The following is a 25,121-nucleotide window of genomic DNA, read 5'->3' on the forward strand; positions in this document are numbered from 1 at the left end:
TGATAATGAACAAGGAACTATCCAAACAATTCAAACTCTGACAAATATACATCTGCTCAATATTCAAAATATTTCCATGGTAGATGTTATTTCTATGTATTTTTCAAATCATAATTTTGTCAGGACAATTTAAAAATTACCACATGGTTAGAATGTGTGACAATTATTACTGAATGTCATATGGTGACCAGTTAAATTAAGATGTTGGATTGCTGTCATATTGATAATTAACAGAGATCTTGAACTCCTATTTATTGTAATTTCCTGCATATTTATAACCATGCTCTTTAGCTTCGTTATTCTTGTATCATAACTTTGAGATGTGAGATGAATGTGTAAATACACAATGTTAGAGACCTATGAAATTATGAGAGCAAAACATTTCAGCCTGATCCTGACATTTCTTTGGATAACAAAAAGAATAAAGTTGTTAAAAAGGGGAGAAAAGACCGTACATTGAAATGTAAAACCTCAGAGTTTGGTTGTTTTCTCATTGACATATACATGAATTGTATTTTTGAGAAATTTAATAGTTTAAACAGTTTTTTTTCATGAAAATATTATAACAATGACTCAGTAATGTAAATGTAAATAGTATGAAGCGGTTGATCAGGCCTCAAGGTCATAAACCTTTGGAGCATGATTTTTGTACTCAAGACTCGAAAATCAACCAATCAAATTGCTGGATTTCATGTTTCTAGCATGATTTTTGTGCTCAGGGTACTGAGCAAAATTTTATGCCTATCAGGTGTGGCTTTTATATGATATTTCATGATTTCAATGTGCAACAAACCTGTATTTATCACTGTGCTACACGCATTATGATATACATGTATAATTTTGCAGGGTAATATATTCTTATATCTTAGTTATCTTACCCTACTGTAATATCAAAAATATTGCTTCCCACAGAACTGGATACAGCCATGTCTCCAAATCCTTTTTTAGCTACTATTACACTGGTGATGAGATCAGGGATACTGGTACCAGCTGCTATTATTGTCAGACCCATTATCTAAAAAACAATACAGATAATATAAAATCAAGGGTACTGGACGTTGGTACCTGTAACTATTATTGTTAGACCCATTGTCTTAAACATTTATACAGGTATTACAAAATTAAGGGCACTGGTACCTGCTGCTATTATTGTTTGACTCGTTTTCTAAAAATCATGACAGGTTAAATAGAATCTAGGCCACTTGTACTTGTCATTTTTGTCAGATCCATTATCTAAAAACATGACAGGTAAAATAAAGTCAAGGGCATTTGTACCTGTTGCCTTTATTCATTATCTAAAAACATGACAGTTAAATTAAAGTTTGCACTGGTACCTGCTGCTTTTGTTGCAAGACCCATTATCTAAAAGCATGACAGGTAAAATAAAGTCAATTGCACTGGTATCTACTGTTATAATCAAACCCAGTGTATAAAACAACAAGACAGGTAAAATGAAGTCAAGGGCACTGATACCTGATGCTATAAAACGAATTACTTAGACAACAACACATCTGAATAACCTTTTAGACTGATGACACAATAAGGGAATTAGAAGATAGAATTAGATTAGAATATATGCAACTGGAATCAGGAGTAAGAAACCCAGTAATCAATCATTCAATCCATAATAGAAAGTTATAATAATGCTTAATTTTTATTTGAAAATTGTTCTGCTTAGCAGTTGCTAGCAACACCATGCCAACTTATAAAGTTCAACGACACACAACAATCCATGTTTGAGTGTACAACTCAGAAACGCATTAAAGTTTTAATATGTTTTCTATTTAATTGAAATGTTTGACAATAACCCAATAATTCCAACTGTGATAATCTTAGAACATGGAGACAGCCCATTATGTCATTCTTATCTTCCATTTTCATATCAATTAAAATGTTTTTCTTCAATAAAATCAATTATTGATAGCAATGGTGTGAAATGTTTTTATCTGATGGCAATTCAGTTTACATTTTTTGGTTTAAATGGGATCTTTACTTTTTGAAAGGGAAGAGAAAATCTAAGGTCCATTTAAGTTCTGTCATGATTTGCATAATTATTCTTTTAGATGTAGCAAAACTAACTACTACCATTAAACATGCTGTTTGTAGAAATTATAATTGAATCTCTCTTCTTTTTTTTGCTGTTATTCAACAAAATTAATTCTCTATGATTATTCTTAGAATTCAGGTATTTTGAAGTTTTGTACTAATTGCTATGACAGCTATGTTGTACTAAGTATTACTTTGAACTGAAGCTGAATAAAACTTGGTACAACATATGCTCTATTAACAGTAATTGGAGACAAAGTTTTTGATCTACCAATAAAGCACTTTTAGCAATCTTACTGATTTGCTGTTGCTCTTGTTGTCAACCAAATTATACAAGTAAACATTGAGCAACCAAAGCTAACTTTTTCTGGACAAAATAGCAAGTAATTTATTTACTTTCTTTGCCTGATTATTAATTTCATTTAATTGAACTTGATATCGGTATTTCAATATGAATTGCTCTTTTATTTCAATGAAGTCAATCACATCTTCCAAATGTTAAAGCACTAGAAACTAGAGAAGCTTAATGGTTTACACTTTACTTCTAGAATTTTAATGGGTGTTTATTTTGCTCTGCTTCGAATTGTTTATGTAATGCTTTCTAAATAATTTGGTATGACCGAACATTTGGTTGTCGATTTCGTCCTCCATTTACATTTTTCAGACTGCTTCTGGTTGTCTTCAATTTTCCTTCTTTTTAACACATGTAACACATGAATAATACAATTACAAAACAAATTTTGATTGGCTGACATTCTATGTTTTGAGTGTCAATAAATTATATCCTCTGATGATTGTAAATTATAAAGGATTCGTTAGGCTCCATGTTGACCTACGATGATGGTAAATTATAAAGGATTCGTTTGGCTCCATTGTTGACCTACTTCCTGATTCTATAATAATTAAGGTTTGTTTATAGGCCATAAATATGATCTCTTCCCATCTTCTGACAGTGTGATCTTTAATATATTGATCCTATCCAATAACTAGGTCTAGGTTAAGCAATTAATAAATTTTTATACCCTAGTTAACTAAATTTTATTTCAGTTAAAAGTCAGTTTTCGATCCGGAAAAAAGTTTAAAATACGGTGACCTCTAAATGTGTCTTTTTATTAACTGATATTGTTTGGTAACATTCTTATAAAACGACAAGGCCATTGAAATAAGGTATCAAAATTATTTGTGTTCAACCGTTTAAGGCAAGTTGAATAAGAAATTGATGCTGATTAACACTAATAAGAGTCATCCTCTAATTAGTCATTCCCAAGGTTGCCGGAGATTGCAGGGCAATGTGAAAACTAACAAGAGTCGTAATGATGAGTATGTTTACAGAGAACAATCAAATAAAAGAGTGATTCAACAATTTAAGGATGAATGGAGGTAAATTTTCATAAGGGTTGAATGGTGCATTGTTGATTAAAAAGAAATTTGGCAAAACCATTTTTTAGCATAAAAATTTGCTATGCCTTTATATGCTTGCAAATTGTCACAATCATAGAACTTATTTTTACAATCAACTTCTGTCTGAATCAATACAAGAAAACATTGATGGATTGTTTGATGGTTAATAGTATATATATCATATATATTCAAGGTGACAATGTGGCTGTCACTATGGATTCAACAATAATAATGGGAAAAAAAGATATCAAATTACTACATAACTTTTATAAGAACCAAAAATAAAGAATCAGAACTTTTACTTCTCAGTTATTCATCTCATATAAAATAAGGAATTGTGGTATAAAGTTCAATGAGACATTATCCAAAAAAGGTGGAGTTAAGCAGTTATTAGTCCATGTACAACCTTCAACAATGAGCAAAATCTACAATATATAGTACAGGTAGACTTTAAAAGCCACACAACCTCTGACAAAATATGAAAATTTCAGATGAAAACACTATAGGCTTGATTTATGACAAACCAATAAACCAAAACACAGATATGACAAACATCACGTCAGCAACTAATGATATCTTGATTAATTGTTTCAATCAATTTCTCTTTATTTGATATTTCTATGATGGAAGAGAGGCATATTGACCAGAAAATTTGTCTGTAATGTAGATCCATGCATTTAATGTTATTAAACAAACTTCAAAAACTTTTCATTCTAAATTTCTGCTGTAAAGGTTGTTCTTTTAGAACATTTCTTGTACATAACAATACAATTCAGTTCAAGACAAACATATCTGACTATAACCACACGCTATAACAGCCTAACATGGCTCTAACCAATGTTATTTACTGACCTCATCTTGTATTCCTATGGTTCTGCCCACTGTGGCAGCCCACCAGAGCATGAGGTATGAGTAGATAGCAATCCATAAAATACTGCCAAAAAATGTTATTATAAACCATCTCTTCTTCTCCTGAAAATAAATAACAATGCATTTAGCACTTTAAATTCTTTTTTACTAAATTGAAAGTATAAATTAACAAGAATGTGTCCCCAGTACATGGATGCCCCACTCGCACTATCATTATCTATGTTCAGTGGACCGTGAAATTGGGGTCAAAACTCTTATTTGGCATTAAAATTATAAATATCATATCATAAGGAACATTTGTACTAATTTTCAAGTTGATTGGACTTCAACTTTATCAAAAGTTACCTTGACCAAAAACTTTAACCTGAAGCGGGACAAAAGGACACACGGACAAACGAACGAACAGACACACAGACACACAAATGAATGGACGTACAGACCAGAAAACATAATGCCCCTCTACTATAGTAGGTGGGGCATAAAAACAGTGTATATTTTAATTTTCCTTTTTGTAGTCTATTACTGTTTTTACAGAACTGATGATAATATCTATTTTGATTTCCTGCCCTTTCCCTTACACTTGCAATAGAACAAAGCTTACATTATTATGACAGCATTCAATGTTTATGCTGATTGACCTGGAGTAACTCATGCATTTTCTTTGTCAAACTTTTAAGGAATTAATGGAATTGGATAACAAGTACATAATACACAATCAAAAGATTTAATACTGCTAGTACTGGAAAAAAAACTTTTTCACTTATTTTGATATTCTTTTTGTAATTCTTATTGGGTTTTTAAAGCATTGACCTAAGTATCAATTGAAGTGTGTTTATAAATAATAAAGTGTGGACACAGAAATGTGTCTCAAACTTTAATATTTAAACTATGTAAATGTTAAATTTCAAGTTAATAGACAAGGTCAAATAATATCCATGGAAATGAGATTTTACAGGGCTTTTTCAACTGCATAGTACCGAATATTATTGACCAACCATAATGTTGTGATACTTTCCTAGACAGCACATATAGTTGTAAATTTTGTGTTTACTTTGGCCAATGAAATAGCTTTAAACACCACATGACTTATGACAGCCAATCAAAACACTGTCATAATCCTTATGAAACATCTCTATATATGTACAATGTATTTAATTATTTGTAAAGTTCCCTAGCCTATTATTTGGACTGATAATGGCTGTCATAAATATCTGATGATATTATCTCTCAATTTTAAAATTATTTTGTATAAATTTACATGTCTAGCTCATTTCAAAATAGCTATAATTAATCATTTATTCATGATAATGTGTAAGAAAACATTCATAAACAATTCAACTTATCATAAAATATTGTTTTTAAATAGCTTTTATTTGATATTCTATTAAATGTGAGATTATTCAAAAGTAGCGAAATTGCTTATCATATCAAATTGAATCTATTAGAAATTGATTTTAACAAATATATTGGCTATAATACAGGTTTTTCTTCATTAAAAATTGAACAGCTATTATTCACATTTCAAAATCAATATTTATGTAAACAAGTGCATATCTTTAGATGAAATTAATTACTGTTGCCAAGCAAGGAGTATAACAAAACTTTGTACTTGTACCAAAAGTTTTCTAGTACATATTATTTTATAGTTAACATGCACTTTTGCACCTTACTGCTATAATATTGGAAACTGTTTTCAGCCATAGTAAATCCTGTGTGGAGTAATACATCTTAAAATTCTACAACAGTATATTCTTTCAGAGTCTACACAAACTAGCTGATTAAAGTATTGGTGTTTTTTTCTTTATGTGTATTTTTGAGACTTTCATATTAGTGCAATAAGTTCATTTTTTTATTTTTCTATTTTGAAAAGTCAATGATTTTGTACTTTACATTTAAAAAATAATAATTTGGGAGTTGAGTAATTATTTATGAACGATCTAAAGAATATTTCTATTATAATCCTTCCTGGGCGAACAATGACGCAAGGCATCGCTGATATGAAGCAGAACAATGCCTGAAGGCATCATAGATTTGTGAAAATGGTCATGTTCAGTTAATAAGCTTATTGTTGCTCCTCCTTGTATTTTAGCATTATAATCACATATTTTACTATGATACTTGTAAGTTTTAAGATTTACCAGACATAAAACTTAGTTATTGAATTCTGTTTTCTAACACTAGTGATACAAGTAGTCAGTAGAAATAAACTACTATTTGACAAATCAAAAGATTACTTGAGTTGTAAATATATGTGAAATTGGATAGTCTACAAAAAAGGTATAAACTTTGAAATGAAGAGCTCAGGGCAATCCTCTAAACATAGTACATACCTTTTGGCAGACTAACAGTACCTCATTTGATTTCTACATTTCCTAAAACAGCCTGTTAGATTATAGAATTGATGATTTGAGTTTGATAATTTGAGTTGTAATAGACTTACTGGTCTTCTAACATCAGGTAAAAATATCCACAGTGGAAATATTATTGGTGCTACTAAAATATAATTCAATCTTTTTCTCCATTCCTTAGGCCAGCTAAGATCTAATGGTTCTTCTTCTTCTTGTAGCTGAAAGACAAAAAAATTAAAATGAAGCAATTTTTCTAAAAAAATACTTTTGGTAACTAATTTAATATAACTTTAGTCATATCTTTTTTTTACCTAAAAGTTGGAGTATCAATCTACTGTGGATTCATTTATCTTCATGTGTATTAAATTTTGTGGATTGAGGAAAACCAGCAATTTCATGGATGTTTAATTTCATGCTTTTTTGCAATCTCTACAAACAAAACCTATAGAAAATGTGTTATTCGTTGAACATTTGAATTTGTGGTTCATATGTACCAATGAAATCACTAAAATTGTTATTCAACGAATAACAATTATTCCACAGTATTACAAATTGCTCTCCTTTTAACCATGTCTACTGATTCCTTACTGTTTGTGAATTCAGTTATCATTTGAAACAATGCAATAGGTGAAAGAATATACTTTCTAGATCGTAGTCAAACAAGAAGCAGTAAATGACTTGAAGATTTTTATGTAGGAGGAGATTGTTATATTTTATCATTTTTTTTCATTATCACTTGGAAGTGTGTGGGATCAAGGATATAATAAATTGAGAGTATTATAAGTAAGTAATATTGAAAATCAATCACATCCCACAATTATGCACCTAAACATTCATATTTTAATCTTATTCATATCTTATGGTGTACAAAAATAGTTGAGAGAAAGAATTTACTGTGGATTCATCAATATTCCTTGGATACCAATTTGTGTGCATTTCTTAGATACAGATTAACAACGAATTTAAAGGTTCAAAGAAAAGTAAATTTTCCATTGGCTAGTTTGGAGACTTTTGCAAAACCCCTTAATATTTTAGTTTTCTTTTCTGTCATTTGAAAAATTAATGTTCAGTTTAATATATGTATTAGATAATTACCACCATCTCATATATGAGTGGTTTTATTACATTAAAGTGTATTATTCATCAGCAAAAGGTTCCGATTTTTGAATTTATACCAGAAAAAGACAATATATAAAGATGATTGATATTGCCGTACAAAAGCAGTGATGAAGTATTACTTTGATGACAGAAAAACAGAAGCATTAAAGATTTCAATCCAAATCCATAACTTTAAAACATCTCTGAAAATGTAAATAATAATTCTTGTTCTATAAAAAACCAAATTGCTCTTTGATATTTCACACCTTTCTTTTGTTGAAGACCTTATGATGACCTTGTTTTGTTGGACAGTTGTCTTATTGACATTTATCCTGCAATCGACCTCTTTACTATGCAAATACAGATGAAAAGATAACACGAAGTGAAAAACGTATACAATCATTGATAGTCTCCTCGGATACAATGAGGTTTTTTTTGCTATTGTACACCTCGTGTTTAAATCATGTTGGTTTCATTAAAAAGCAATTCAATTATAAGAATGGTAAAAAACAATATGTTTAATTCAATGTTGAATTGCAGGCGGAGAAACTTATTTTGAAATCATTATATTTTTATTACAATACGAAAAATGCGCTGTATATATACTAGTATACATAGAGCACATAGGATTAAGAACAAACATCAGTCAAGAGCCTGTTCATGATTTGATCAAGGATTTGTATAGTCTTCTTATCCTTGATTTGATGAGGGCTCAATTAACTGCTTAGTTTTACTAGAAAGTACAAATCATGTTGACCTTTGATATTTGAATGTCTTCTTTTTTTTTGTGTTATTGGGTTGATGTCCCAGCATCTCCTTTTATTCACAATAACATGGATTTTATGTAAATGATTTTTTTGGTATGAAACTATGGCTAATTAAATAAGTGTCATTTATAATAATATCTTTGAGGTCAGCTACATGACATCAGAGTAGTAAGGTCAAGATTGTTTACTGTGAAGGAATTTTTTCCTCAGAAGAAAGAATAAGAAGTTGAGTTCAAAGAAAATTATCAAACAACTAGCAGTGATTGGACTTTAAAAAAAATCAATCTTGAATTGATTCAAATTTGATGTAAATGCTGTAATTAATTCTTTGATGGTAGAAAATATCAAAGGTTATATTATTAATCAATATGAGGTTATATCTATGGTGAAACGACTATAATTGATTTGGTTTTACAGGTTATGTTAAATCATCTCCAATGAAAATTATAAAAAAAAATCACTTCAAATTGTATACACGCTTTGTTTAGTCACATGTGAAATATTAAGCAAGCGAGATTGGCACAGTTGCTTTCGGTGTACTTGGTACGTAGCTATAGCAATCTGGGATTGTTTTTGATTGTCAAAGAAAAGCATTTATTGAGAGGGAGAGAGAAAATCTAACAACAGTTTTAAAAACAGCTGGATAATTCATTAAAGTGTTTTTGAACTGAGGTTTGAATAAACTTGAACACAATAGCCAGAATATGTCAATATGACATTTTATATGCACAAGAAATTATGAATAAAACATGTATTTGTTATCATCATGAATGAATTGTTCCTGGCATTGAATTGAAATGAGATTTCAGAAACAAATGAAAGATCTATTATTCATTGAATCTCAGTTTTATAAAAGTAATACAATTATGTAATCAGAATCGTAAAACAAAATTCAGAAATCTTCAGAGATAAGCTTCATCATAAGGCAATTAACTTTACATGTACATCAATGCAGATCGAAAGTTGTTTTTTAGTCTGCAAGAACATTGGGGACTCATACATTAAAAGATATGAACATGTTTGTTCCTGGAGTTTTATGTAAAGGAGTAGGTTCAGTAAGACCTCTTTTTGGCCAAAATATAGCTTTTTTACAAAAGTATGAAAATGTAATCTTTTAGTTATTTACTGGAAAATAGAATGCTTCTGTGACATAAATATGGGCTGTTTTTGACAATACAATGTACATATATATCGGGTACTAACATCATTAAGTCATACTAAATTACTGAAATCTTCACAACTTGAGCCTTGGGTGGGAGGTGGAAGATTTTCTCTTGGGTTTGAACCCACCCCCACTGAAAAATGGTCATTTTCCGTCTATTTTTCGATTTTAAAACGACCTTGAGAGGTGAACATTGACCAGACTGTGTGTCTTTGTCATTTAAGTCTGACCCTGTAGTTACTGCAGTCCGTTCATGCTAACTGGGAGTATATGGGACTTACGTGTCTTGCTGGCGAATTATTATTGTCAAGTCAGGTCTGCCGAAATGTGTGTTTTTACGGATTTTTGACAAAACGGTGACCTAGATTTTACAGACTAGTTCCCTATTGGCCATATTATGCCTCTTTGTGTTCCTATACCACCTATGGATGCATTTACGATAATAGTTTATACCTACAGTGACTACCAGTTACGCAGTGGCAATTACAAGATGCCCACCCCCACCTGATTTTGGCTACTTTTCACTTTTTTCTGATTTTTAATTTTTAAAAGGCTTTAAAAGTGCCATATTTTTATAAACAGACGTCTGACAAGAGTTTATGGACCATGCACTGCTTCGTTGAAGTCCCTGCTATCATGACACTACAGGTGGTGCCGTTCAAAAAATGTATGGAGGGTCATACGGACCATCAAAGAATGTTTGGTTGCCATCACGCCTACAGGCGGGATTGGGGGTTAAAGGGTTAAGTTAAATTTTAGACGGTGTCCAAAATCTTTCGTTCATTGAACCTGAAATTTCAGGCCAAAATAAGCTCTTAACCTTCTCCTTTTTTTAACCCTCAGATGGCCATTTGTAATGGCAATCAGAGGTATCAGATATGACAATATTGAATTAGACCATTCAAAATTAATGTTGTTCCTTGGTGAAATTGTAACCCTCTAGTATATACCTAGTATATTAGCTATCGTAGCTGGCCAAGTCATTACTAGCTTACTCAAAAAGAATTATTTTAACAGATTCTGTTACTATAATTAAAAGAATTTAAGAAAAATGATTTTTTTTTATAGATTTTTAATATCAAGAAATATGGAGAAATAATTGCCATCTTGTAGAAAATCAAGACAACCATCTAAGGTCATTTTACCAAAATTGGGACTTTTTTTCTGCAGACATTGGAACAGAAAATTATGCAAATATACATGTGCATAAAACTATATCAATGATTCGTGTGATTTTTAATTCAACACAATGAAAGTGTTGATCATAAGAGAAAAAGGCTCAACAACTTGTTAGAATTGGATATCCTTTGAATAGTAATTATAAAGTAAAACTAGTCACAGGCTTGTTTATCATTATATTGAAATTTAAATAGCTCAAGATGATATAATCAGCAAAATCCAATTCCCACTATTATGAAACCTTTAAATTTTACATGAAATAATACCATATTATTGCGCACCCTATTGAACCTTTCCATAGATTCACCTGCAAGTTACCTGTCCATTTAAACTTTTGGCAGTTCTATTGTCCCATCTAACAAATACAACAGGTATTGTTCTCTGTAAAGTTTATTCACCAGGACCTTTAAATTTCTTCTAAGAGAAATCTATCACTCATTGATTAATCTACCAGAGTAAAAGTTTACCTGCTAAACTGATAGAAATTACTTGTTTCACATTAAAAAAAAAATGCCTGTGATTTCATGTTTATTAAACATTTATTATATTTTTTTCAATCTGTTCAAAATAGTTAACAATTTAACCATAAAAAGTTTGTTTTAAAAATAAAGGATTGTTTGTATGAAAATTTGCATCTTTTAGTATATGTTTAGTTATAGAATACTTTTAAGAAGGCCTTCATATATAAAAATCACCATTTCATTGCATTTTTAGGGGTTTTTTATCAAATTTTTTTGGAAATAGGAATAATGTTGATTTTTTTCAGAAATCAACTTTTATTAAATGTTTGAATCAGTGTTTACATTCAACAGTTTGAAAATATACTACATTCAAACTCATATTCAGTTTTAATACTAATAGTCAACATGTAATTTCTACCAGTTTAGCAGATAAACTTTTTACTCAGGTGGATTAATCAATGAGTGATAGATTTCAGTTAGAAGAAATTTAAAGGTCTGAGTGAATAAACTATACAGAGAACAATACCTGTTGTATTTGTTAGATGGGACAATAGAACTGCCAAAAGTTTAAATGGACAGGTAACTTGCAGGTGAATCTATGGAAAGGCTCAATAGGGTGCGCAATAATAATATAAATTACTTAATACATTTTGCTGGTTCATTTATTATCTCCATTTTGTTTTAAAATTTAACAAATTCGTTAGAAAATAGACAAATAGGTGTTAATTTCACAAATTCAGTGACAGCAATTTTTATGAAATAAAATTATCAATACATGTATATACGTTGGCATCGATCTTCTTTTCAAAAATATCACATCACCTGACATAAGATTCTGGAAAATGTTTACTTGTATTACATACTAGGCTGTTTTTTATTGACAGGAAGCAGACATGGAATTAGGATGAGAACAGCATGGATGTCTTCGTGTTATGTAGCTGTAAATTTTGATTCTTTATTCAAATTCAAACAATCATTCTATAACATGAAAATCTAAATGTAAATTTCAAAAAACCTTCACAATTAAAAAGAATCATTATCAAATCAAATTACATCAAAAAAGATTAAAATTTTCGTGTTGATATGTCAGACAAAACCTGCACCAAACCATTTATTACCTAAGGATTATGGGTAAATCTGTACTTAAATAATAAATGTAATGTAGATATCTCAGATTTCATCATAAGTCCATTATCTTAATTACTGATTAAGGAAGATGAAAGTGGACCATTTTTTTCATTTAATTAAATCATGAAGCATTTTATACATGAAATCCTGATAAGAATTTCCAAGAAAAAGTAACCATCATGCACTTGTTTGAAGAGATGATATATATCTATTATCTAATGCATTATTTAGTAAAGAAAGACGGAAAAAAATTTCACGACATCGCCTGAAGGTTAGAGATAGGTGACAATAAGGTTAAAGTTCTCAATTATATTCATTATTGCTAATGGAATAAAGAAAAACCTTTCAAAACATTTCTTATCTGTTTAATTTTAAATTACAGTACAATAACGTATCATGACTAATTTAATTGTTTTTCTTGTGGAAACAAGCAGCACTAACTCCTTAATAAAAATACCGGAAATGTCAAATCCCGCATAAGTTCAGGTATTTATTACACATATGGAATGACATGGAATATGGAAATATTCTGCCAGTATTATTTTGTGGAAAACCAAAACAAATTCTATATAAAACAACTGAGGAATAATTAGGTTCATGAACTAGTAGCAGGCTTTGCAATACACTAGCATTTCTCAAATAAATTATCAAAGAAGACAAGGAGTGAGCCTTCTCCAGTAAAACTGACTATACCTCATGAACCTATAGCTAGGCAGTGTATTATGTTATCCCCAATTTAAACTATTTAGCTTTGATCATCTGGTGAAAAGCTTGGAGAAGATTGATTGATTTCCAGCACTTCTGGCTATATTGTGGCACCCAAATTTTATAAGTGGATAAAAAGGTGGTGCCTTCAGTTTGTGAAAGAAATTGATTTTAAAATGTTCTCCCAATATTATCAAACCCAGATTAAAGTCATGAATTCCTTTTCTGATGCAGGGAAAACAGGGCTTTTTCTTATCATAGGTAAATAATAATCACATTTCAAAATTTTCGACTTTTTTATTAATCAAAGTGCAAAAACGCTACAAGACAGTATGTATAAAAAGAAAAAAGAATTTTGATTTCTGTTTATACTTTGTTCACTTTCATTCCCTTTAAATCTATATAACTTACCTCTTCCTTTTTGTCTTCTCCATCAGGTGTTTCTGGAGTTATTGGTGACACTCGTGACACGGCTATGTCATTTGACCCTTCATTCAACACAAATCCACCATTATCTGAGGTAATATGTCCATTTGTATAAGCAGTTAATTTGTTATTTTCTTGGTCTACAGAACCATTATGATTTGTTTGCCCATTGTGATCTCCATGCCCTGGTGTAGTGACCCCTATCACAACTTTCAGTGTCTCCAGTGCATGAAGATGTACTGCTTTTTCGTGGGGCTTTGCTAAAACAAAACAAAACAAAATATAAATATTTGCTGAAACTTGACAATCTTTATAAGACAAGATCTATTTCTTACCTGACTAATAGTTCATTTTCCAATAACCAACTTTATTTTTTGATATTATTATCAAATGTGAGGAGAATAGTGCATTGCGAATGAGCTAACTATCATTTTGATGCCATAGAGCATAAAACATTTATTTTAAAATTGGGATGTATAATATGAAAGTTCATAACAGTTCTTTTTACTTAAACCTAAAGAATATGTTTGACACTCAAACTAAGCAACACTTTTTGCTTTTTAAATGATATGATGTTAAAATTTAGTTAGGTAAAGCCAATGTACAAATTACATTAAATAAAAAATTACGAAATGAGTTGAGACCTCATTAATTCATTTGGTAAATTTTCTTAGCTGTGATCAGATGCACGAATCCTATAGATATTCGCTCATCTCCAGACTAAATTGACATGAAACCTCTTTCAAATCATGGAAGTATGATATTGTCAATATCTGATAATTTATTTGAGATTAAATGTAGCTTCTTAAAGTCATAAGAAACCTCAAATAAAAAAAAAATTAATGCATATGATTTTTATAACTAAATGGATAGTTTTCATTATAAAACTTATGTACATATACGTGCTCAATTTCCATGCTTTTTTGTTTATTTTTGGTCAATTGTTGACAATCAGGTGACAATTGTTAAACTTCGGCTTCAAAACACGAACTTTAATTACCTGCCATATTTTCACAACAACACTGACCGATTGAAAATAAAATTGACAATTATACGAAATTTGCACCAAAAAATTGATAAATCGAGCACAGAAGACTAAGTTTATGATGTTTGTATGCATTGGTTCAAGAATATTGGAAGAACATCATTTTTCACCAGTCACTCGTTTCTTATGACTTTAAGACATGCCACCATGATGATCTGATTTAAAAAAGTAATGGTTCATTAACACTGAGGGTTACCAATTATGGTAGATTTTTTTGTTGTTGATTTTTCCAATTTAAAAGAACCCGAAAACCTCAAATTATACAAAACACAAATCTTTATTGAGTTTTATAGAATTAAAAGTTAAAATGCATGGTATCCCCAATAGTAGATATTTCTTTTTACAATTTATAATAGTACCATTGTAAACAGCGAAAAAGAACTGAATCCATTTTTTTTATTTGCTTTGTTTTGAACTATTAGAAAACATAAATAAAGGTATTGGTATATCATCCCCCGACCCCCTCACCCCCCCTCCCCCCCAAAAGTTCTTTGACAGGTTGAGAAGTTGTGTTGATTGACAGATGAATCCACATGACATTAAATAATCACCTAATAATGATAAGTTTAACAAAAATACGAGTAACAATGTGTTTCATGAATATCAAGTATTTATTTCTAATACAAATGTAAAAATAATACAGAAAACATAATGAATTACGCCTTAAACACAGAATTTTTTTTTCAGCATGATTTAATCCCTCGTTTGAATTCTATCACATTCTAATTATTTCATCATTATGACTACTAAAGACAAAATTAAACTCATTGACATTTTAAGAATTATCAGTAAATAACAGCTTAAAGACAAATTGAGGATTGATTCATCTCTTTTTACCAATCTAATTTGATGAGAAATAAAATAGCATCAATATCAAGACTTGGCTCAATTTTCTGTCAACATCTCATGACAGGCCTACTTATCAAATTACTAAGTGTTGTTATATACATCTATAAGTCATGACTTCTGACAAACATGTGACACGTCCTTCTATGTTGGAAGGTGAAGTCTTCTTTCTTGGTATTAGTTCTGAACTTGTGAATATCCCAAAACAATCTCTTAACTAAAGTGTCATAAAATATAATATAACCGTGTACACTAAATGCCATTATATATGTTTCCTCACTTTGTTTGTATCATTGTTCAGTTCAAACAAGGGAGACAACTGTTAAAATACTTTTAGATAACAATTGGAAGGGAGATAACTTCAATTATTCCATATTGGTATTATTTCATTAGGTTTCTCTATTTAAATGAATTGGATTTTGAATAAAAAACCGTATTCACCTTAGAAAGTGTATTCACCGCACTAAGTGTCACATGCTTTTACATGCAAGAATATGGTAAAATGTTTCATGTAAAATTTGTTTAGGTACAGTTATGTTTGTCATTAAATAAATTTTCTTCTCTCGGAATAACAAATAAAACAATAACTGTCTTTTGTTTTGGTAAATATGGGGTTTAATTGACTTTTGAAAAACTGATATTCAATTCGGCCGTCGGCCTCAGTGAATATCATTTTTTCAAAAGTCAATAAAACTGCATATATACCTTATCAAATGGCAGTAATTAAATAATATTCTTAGAAGAGAATTGTGAATTTATTGTTATTTTGTTAAAAATCAGAAAATATAAATTTTAAAAATCAAAATACATAAAATGCTCTAATTTTGGCATATTGACAATAATATGATAATTGTAGCCCTAATATGAGGTCGATATGAGGATATATTGACCTTAAGAAATATTTCAACCTCAGACTTTGTCCTCAGTCGATTCAATTATTTCAGGTCAATATTACCTCATATTGACCTCTTAAAAAAAACTATAATTGTATGATATATTCAGTCCATACTTTATTTTCTAGAAATTATCAGTCAAATAAGAATAATGTAAATGTGATGGCGTCTAAAGGCTTTCTTATAGAGAAAAAGATTAAATACTGTGCCAGAATATAAAACTAAATTTTATAAACACACATTCTCATTCGATTATACCATGTGTTTTTACTTATAAACAATTATACAATAATATGTTTTATTGCAAGAGTGAATTCTTGTGTTAATCAAAGAATTAAGGAATTTTATTCAGTTCATGTTTAGCATTACGATTATGTCGATCTTGAATGAGATTAAATAAGATCTGCCCATACTTAAGATGAATACTTATACACTTATAGGGGATAATCCAGTATTTGGAATATAAATCAAACACTTAATATTTCAGGCTTTGAATGTACATTGTTGTCTGAAGTCAGTTGTGATGACAAAAAATCTTACGATAATAATTGGTCTTAAAGTTATACTAAAATGTTCATGACTACATAGTGATTACTGTAAGATTAACCTCTTCCTCTGACATTTCTAACCAATAACCATAATACTCAGAGAAAAGGGAATGGCAACATGATCCCTTACCTCTGGGAATAACAACTGTACATGATTCCCTAAAATCCAGGAATAACAATTGTACATGATTCCTCAACCTCCAAGAATAACTACTGTACATGATTCCCTAACTTCTGGGAATAAAAACTGTACATGATTCCCCAACCTCCAGGAATAACAACTGTTCATGATTCCCCAACCTCAGGTAATAATAATTGTTCATAATTCCCTTACTTCTGGGAATAAAAACTGTACATTATTCCCCAACTTCTGGGAATAAAAACTGTACATTATTCCCCAAACTCCAGGAATAACAGCTGTTCATGATTCCCTGACCTAAAGGAATAACAACTGTTCATGATTCCCCAACCTCGGGTAATACTAATGGTTCATGATTCCCTGACATCCAGGAATAACAGCTGTACATGATTCCCCAATCTCCAGGAATAACAGCTGTACATGATTCATTTACCTCCAGGAATAACAACTGTACATGATTTCCTAACCTCTCTAAATGCTTACAAACCGCTAAGATTGCTGATATTTGTAAATCTTGAATGTTTTTTGATCATCTGCTGCATTTAGTGGCAGACATTTTATAACCTCAGCTCTCTTACTATTCCCAACTTTAGTTTAAAGGAACCAAAATAGACTTGTGTAAATCTTGATCTTAACTTGTATATAATATGAAATTGTTCCCTACATGAAGCTTACCCATAAAATTGTATTGAAATACAACTAGAGGCTCTAAAGAGCCTGTGTCGCTCACCTTGGTCTATGTGAATATTCAACAAAGGACACAGATGGATTTATGACAAAATTGTGTTTTGGTGATGGTGATGTGTTTGTAGATCTTACTTTACTGAACATTCTTGCTGCGTACAATTATCCCTATTTATAATGATTGGCCAAGTAGTTTCAGGGGAAAATGTAAGTAAAAATTAACAAATTTTATGATTTTTTTTTTAAATTGACTATAAAGGGCAATAACTCCTTAGGGGGTCAATGACCATTTTGGTCATGTTGACTTATTTTTAGGACTTTCTTTGCTGTAAATTATTGCTGTTTATAATTTATCTCTATCTATAATAATATTCAAGATAACAAAAAACGGCAAAATTTCTTTAAAATTACCAATTCAGGGGCAGCACTCTAACAACCAGTTGTCCAATTCATCTGAAAATTTCAGAGCAGATAGATGTTGACCTGATAACCATATCAATTCCAATCAGATTTGCTCTAAATGCTTTGGTTTTTAAGTTATAAGCCAAAAACTGCATTTTACCCTTTTGATCTATTTTTAGCCATGGCAGCCATCTTGGTTGGTTTGCCAGGTCACCGGACACAATTTTTAAACTAGATACCTAAATGATGATTGTGGCCAAGTTTGGTTTAATTTGGCACAGTAGTTTCAGAGGAGAAGATTTTTCTAAAAGATTACTAAGATTTACAAACTAGAGGCTCTAAAGAGCCTGTGTCGCTCACCTTGGTCTATGTTAATATTAAACATTGTACACAGATGGATTCATTACAAAATTGTGTTTTGGTGATGGTGATGTGTTTGTAGAACTAACTTTACTAAACATTTTTGCTGCTTACAATTATCTCTATCTACAACAGTAGTTTCTTTGGAAAATGTTAGTGAAAATCTACAAAATTGGTGAAAATTGTTAAAAATCTACTATGAAGGGCAATAACTCCTTAGGGGGTCAATTAACTATTTTGGTCATGTTGACTTATTTATAGTTCTTACTTTGCTGTACATTATTGCTGTTTACAGATTATCTCTATCTATAATAATATTCAAGATAATAACAAAAAACCAGCAAAATTTCCTCAAAATTACCAATTCAGGGGCAGCAACCTAACAACGGATGATCCAATTCATCTGAAAATTCCAGGGAAGATAGATCTTGATTAACAATTTTACTTCCTGTCAGATTTGCTCTTAATGCTTTGGTTTTTGAGTTACAAGCCAAAAACTGCATTTTACCCCCATGTTCTATTTTTAGCCATGGCAGCCATCTTGGTTAGTTGGCTGGGTCACTAGACACAATTTTCAAACTAGAAACACAAATGATGATTGTGGCCAAGTTTCAATTAATTTGGCCCAGTAGTTTCAGAGAAGAAGATTTTTCTAAAAGATGACCAAGATTTACGAAAAATGGTTAAAAATTGACTTATTTTGTTTATATAGATTAGACCGTTGGTTTTCCCGTTTGAATGGTTTTACACTAGTAATTTTGGGGCCCTTTATAGCTTGTTGTTCGGTGTGAGCCAAGGCTCCGTGTTGAAGGCCGTACTTTAACCTATAATGGTTTAATTTTTAAATTGTTATTTGGATGGAGAGTTGTCTCATTGGCACTCACACCACATCTTCCTATATCTATATAAAGGACAATAACTCCTAAAGTGGTAATCTGACCATTTTGGTCACGTTGACTTTTTTGTAGATCTTACTTTTCTGAACATTATTGCTGTTTACAGTTTATCTCTAACTAAAATAGTATTCAAGATAATAACCAAAAACAGCAATATTTCCTTAAAATTACCAATTCAGGGGCAGCAACCTCACAACGGAATGTCAGATTCATCTGAAAATTTCAGTTTCAGGGCAGATACATCTTCACCTGATTAACAATTAAACCCCTAAGTCAGATTTGCTCTAAATGCTTTGGTTTTTGAGTTATAAGCCAAAAACTGCATTTTACCCCTATGTTCTATTTTTAGCCATGGCGGCCATCTTGGTTGGTTGGCTGGGTCACTGGACACAATTTTTAAACTTGATACTCGAATGATGATTGTGGCCAAGTTTGGTTAAATTTGGCCCAGTAGTTTCAGAGGTGAAGATTTTTGTAAAAGTTAACACCACACGCAGGACGACAACGGAAGACGGACGCCAATGAATAACTCCCAAAGGGGTCATCTGACCATTTCGATTGTGTTGACTTATTTGTAAATCTTACTTTGCTGAACATTTTTGTGATTTACAGTTTATCTCTATCTATAATAATATTCAAGATAATTACCAAAAACAGCAAATTTCATTAAAATTACCAATTCAGGGGCAGCAACCCAAAAACCAGTTGTCCAATTCATCTGAAAATTTCAGGGCAGATAGATCTTTTCCTGATGAACAATTTTACACCGTCAGATTTGCTCTAAATGCTTTTGTTTTTGAGTTAGAAGCCAAAACCTGCATTTTATCCCTATGTTCTATTTTTAGCCATGGCGGCCATATTGATTGGTTGGCCGGGTCATTGGACACAATTTTTAAACTAGATACCCTAATGATGATTGTGGCCAAGTTTGATATTATTTGGCCCAGTAGTTTCAGAGGAGAAGATTTTTGTAAAAGTTAACGACAACAGACGACAGATGACGGACGACGACAGATGCGGACGCAGGACGCCAAGTGATGAGAAAAGCTCACTTGGCCCTTCGGGCCAGGTGAGCTAATAATTAAGGACAATTTGTGGTGATTAAAGAAGTTTATTTCATTGTTTATAGTTTCCTTGACAGATCCTAGTGATTACTAAAGCTCTTTGATTTGTGAGTAATAAATATGATTCATTTGTGGAGTAAATTTTAACATTCAAATTTACTTATTACATCTTTAAAGAAGACAAATAAGTTTGATTCTCACTAAATCACCTTATAAATTATCTGGCTTCATTATAGTCTATATAGAGGAAATACAAAAGTTATTGTGGAAGACTGTACATACAATCACGTCAAACCACCTACACAGATATATCAAGCCACCAATGTCTCACATTTAAACAAGAATTCTAACATCAGGATAGCTAAATAATCTGAGTATTTTATGGTTTATATATCTGATATGTATCCAGAGTTAGCAATGAATTGCTTTCAGTTCTAATAGACTGAAATGTTTTATAAAACAACATAAATTATAAATATCAACTGACATTTATATCATAAGATGCATTTATATGGCTACAAAGAATCCATGATGTTTTCCCATGGGAAAAGTCTACTCTAAGCACACTTGAGAACTTAAATAATTAATAGTAGAGCTAAAATATATTAAGATCTCCATGCAGTCTTGTGACAAGGACCTGGTTATTAGGAACCCCTTTTTTTGCACCTATTTTGGTTGTTTTTTTAGTAACTATGACCTGGAGGTTTTGACCTCAGAATCAATAGGGGTCTTCAGTTCATTAAATTTGATCATATATGAAAATATGTAACAATTTAATGTAACTCAACAGGTTATAAAAAATACAATCCAAAACTTCTTTCCACCACAGATTTCTGTCTATCATTTTTAAAATTGTGACCTTGACTTAATGACTTAGACAGGATTACCTCAAATTAAATAGTTTTTTCCTCTTATAAATTTAAACTTTATATCCAAGTTAGTTGGCTATGTGATACAAAGTGTTTGACTTCGAATTCCAAAACTACTTTTCTGCACAAAACTTTTGACTAGTTTAAATACCAATGACCTTGACCTTAGAAGAGGTGACCTTGACCTTAGAAGAGGTGACCTTAAAATTAAAAGGGATCTTCCATATTATATGACCACATATACAAGTAAGGTTGCAATCTCATAAAAAATACTTATATTTATGAACATAGACTCTGAAAATATCAGAAGGAATTCTTAAAAAGTCATGACCATCATCAAAAATAAGCTGGTCTTTACCAAAGTGCATTATGCTATCCTTGTAAAAGCATTAACTCTATTGTGTAGGATGTTAAACACCTACAACAACTACCTCAAGTACATTACAAAGAACTGGCATATTTCTATAGTTAAGTAAATTACATCTGAGTAATGAAGTACATGCATTCAACGTTTTTTAGGCTATTAAAATTAATCAAAAAGACAGATCACGTTTCCTGAGACTTGTTTACTAAGCATGCTTATTATTTTCTTGTCCTATATGAACCAGCCACAAGCTATTTACTTAAATAAAATGAAGTCAATGTTCATTCCATAGCTTTTGTTGTTTAAAGTGCTTCCTTCTCTACAGCTATCAAGTACATTTCTTAGGTTTAACTTTATTCTAGGAAAGAGGATTAAGAGAAATAAATGTCACAGTATCGTGTCAGAATTAAACGATGCTTAAAATGTCACACAAGTCTTGTTTACTGACCATAATACAAAATAACTTTGAGTTAATTGATTAATTGTTGCTTGCTCAGTCCAGTGGCAAACATTACATGCATTTTAAGGACAAGAACAAATTATAAATTGAAGCAATATGTTCTGCAAAGGTAGGTTGGTCTGGGTGAAGGTAAGGAAATTAGGATTGCCACAGAAAAAAGAAAGAATGTTTAATACATGCAGAAATTTTGCCTTGTAACAATCACCTACAAACCCTCTAAAGATTTGTTTGTAGGGTTCTTCAAACATGCAAAGAACTCAATCAACCCTTGAGGGTTAACTTTTAAACTATTAATTACCAACATTATTAATTTTTCCTTCTCTCTGTAATAACTATATTCTGCCTTTATTAAATCTTGGGTTTTACAAGAAAAAGGGTATGGTGTTTCCTGGAATGATCTTTCAATTATAGACTATATTTATGTTTTGAGTAAAATCCAACCCAACAGCTTTTAACTTCATTAACTTTATTATTTACTCCATATTTTCCTTGAAATCATTGTTTAACCCAAAGGTTTGAAGGTTTATCAGAATTTTTGTTTTGTCAAATTTAGTAGAAAAAACATATTTTATAATTAGTCATTTATTAATAGGTTAATATAATTATATCAAATCTCCAACTGACTAGCACTGACTGGCTATTATGAACATGCACTTAATTAAAAATTCTTACCTTTTTTTCTTTTTTTTTTATATATATACTCCCCATATTTTCATGTAAAATAATTTAAATTTATTGCATGTAAATCGGTTTTTTTTCAACATTCAGAATAATTATTTTTGCATTATTTTAATTAATTTGTATTCATCTAGTTTTAAATTGCATTTACTTATAATTACACGATACCTCTACAACTTTCAAAATTTGTAAAATAAATAGTATATTTAACACAGTTTTTATTCTGTGATAATATTGTAAACAAAGCAAATCAATTTAGAAATGTCTTGAATTTTTATACTTGACTAATAAACTATGATAAAAGTTATAATTGATGTTGTTGTTAAATATAGATTGATAAAGAGAATTGTATTTTGTGACTTCTAGATGTTATGTCTTTTTTGGTTGCAGACTTATTAATGGATATCCCACATCTCCTTTCAATAAGGACAATCTTACTAATTAATCTTTCTAATCTTTTTAATGTTTTAAGACAATGAATTTAACAGTTGTGGTGTGTTTTTGTTGTTGTTCAGTATTCTATCTATGACTTCAATGTTTAAGATCCACTTATCAGTCCTAGTGTATGAATAGTTTTAACCATGACTTACTTATGTGAGCTGATATTTTGGCCAGATGAGGCCCAAAAACAGCAATACTGAATCTTCTATTGTAATGATTTCCTATCAATTTTAAAGTTTTTGGACTCAATCCACTATGGTTACAGCTAGGGTTTGTTACTGAACTTCTATCAGTAGAATTTATTTTTGATTCTGCAAGATTTGAAAACATACTATGTGTAAATCAAATTCAATAAATAATATATATCCATTGACACAATACCTTTATTTATAACACCTCAGATAAATCATTTAAGTTCCCAAGGGGATTCAAGTTTCAGCATCAACCCCTAATGGATTTTACTAACCCTCTATGGATCAGTAAAGGGGTCAGTTGCAAACTATTACGGGATATAACTCTGAGAAAAGGAAAGAAAACAACAAAAGCTTCAAATATAATTTGAGATCATAATCTAAACCATACAATCATTTTATTTCACTCTTTGAATCAAAGAAATTTAATAAAAAAAACTAAATTAGTTTCAAAGTTCATTCTCAATTTACTTTTTAATTAAGAGAAAGATATATTATAACATCTTTCAATGCATAAAAAGATTGGATCATTAGCATAGCAAGAATGTACTTTTTACTTAACACTTAGAATGGATTACTAGTATTCACATAAAAAGATTGGACCATTAGTATAGCAAGAATGTACTTTTTACATAACACTTAGAATGGATTACTAGTATTCACATAAAAAGATTGGATCATTAGCATAGCAAGAATGTACTTTTTACTTAACACTTAGAATGGATTACTAGTATTCACATAAAAAGATTGGATCATTAGCATAGCAAGAATGTACTTTTTACTTAACACTTAGAATGGATTACTAGTATTCACATAAAAAGAAAGGAACAGTAGCATAGCAAGAATAGATGATTGGCATAAAAAAAATATACTATTTATATAAAAAGGATGGACCAACAGCATAGTAAGAATGAACCAATAGCATTAAAAAAATGGACCATTAGTATAGCAAGATTGTACAGGTAGCCTTTTAAGAATGGAACAGTTGCATATTCCAGGAGGCAAAGAGGACATATGTTACACAACAAAAGGTTATCATTATGGAATTTAGGTCTGACACCTCAAATCTTGGATCCACCTCTTATAATCATAACCAGAAGATGACATAATTTCTGGTAAAAAAATTGCTATAAAAGGATAAAATATCAGTAAAGAAACACATAGAAAACTTCTGGAGTAAAAAAATCCCCAAAAAGTTTATATTCTGCTATTCTTAGTCAAAAAAGAATAGGATCCACTTTTACTAGTGAGTAACAAAGAGCAAAACTGCAAAAAGAGTCTCTTCTCAATCAAAGCCTAAAACACATATTGTAAAAAAAAACACCAAATATATCCAAAGTTTTCAACTGTACCTTTTTCCTAGAGACAGACAATTTGAGCCAAGATATCTAAAAAAATATGTATCATTTAGTGTGTAAGTTAAATGACAGTGAAAACAACAAAAGCTTCAAATACACTTATAGTTTGATTTCATAATCTATATACATGTAATATTTTTTATTATCCACTAACACTTACCTTCATGTAAGTTGTGGTGATTTGAATGAATGATCAGGTCTAATATTCCATGTCTAAATCTGTTCCCTCCTGCATGTAAAATTGGCATACTTAAACTTCGTTCTGGTCTCTGTAAAAAAGATAAGATTCTAA

At 30.6% G+C, this 25,121-nt stretch overlaps 1 protein-coding gene across 8 annotated transcripts in view; it reads right to left on the reverse strand.

Annotated features, from left to right (window-relative positions):
• Nucleotides 1–25,121, reverse strand: part of LOC134715862 (sodium/potassium/calcium exchanger 1-like) — an 82,112-nt gene that overhangs the window by 4,750 nt on the left and 52,241 nt on the right. For all 8 annotated transcript variants that reach the window (XM_063578376.1, XM_063578377.1, XM_063578383.1 and 5 more), the window contains 5 exons: nt 24,990–25,098; nt 13,577–13,851; nt 6,758–6,883; nt 4,300–4,419; nt 879–1,015 (listed from right to left, as the gene is read on the reverse strand). In XM_063578376.1, the coding sequence (XP_063434446.1) occupies nt 879–1,015; nt 4,300–4,419; nt 6,758–6,883; nt 13,577–13,851; nt 24,990–25,098 (767 nt within the window). The remainder of the gene's footprint in view (nt 1–878; nt 1,016–4,299; nt 4,420–6,757; nt 6,884–13,576; nt 13,852–24,989; nt 25,099–25,121) is intronic.

The sequence above is a fragment of the Mytilus trossulus genome, chromosome 4 (assembly GCF_036588685.1).
Source record: "Mytilus trossulus isolate FHL-02 chromosome 4, PNRI_Mtr1.1.1.hap1, whole genome shotgun sequence".
Lineage (NCBI taxonomy): Eukaryota > Metazoa > Mollusca > Bivalvia > Mytilida > Mytilidae > Mytilus > Mytilus trossulus.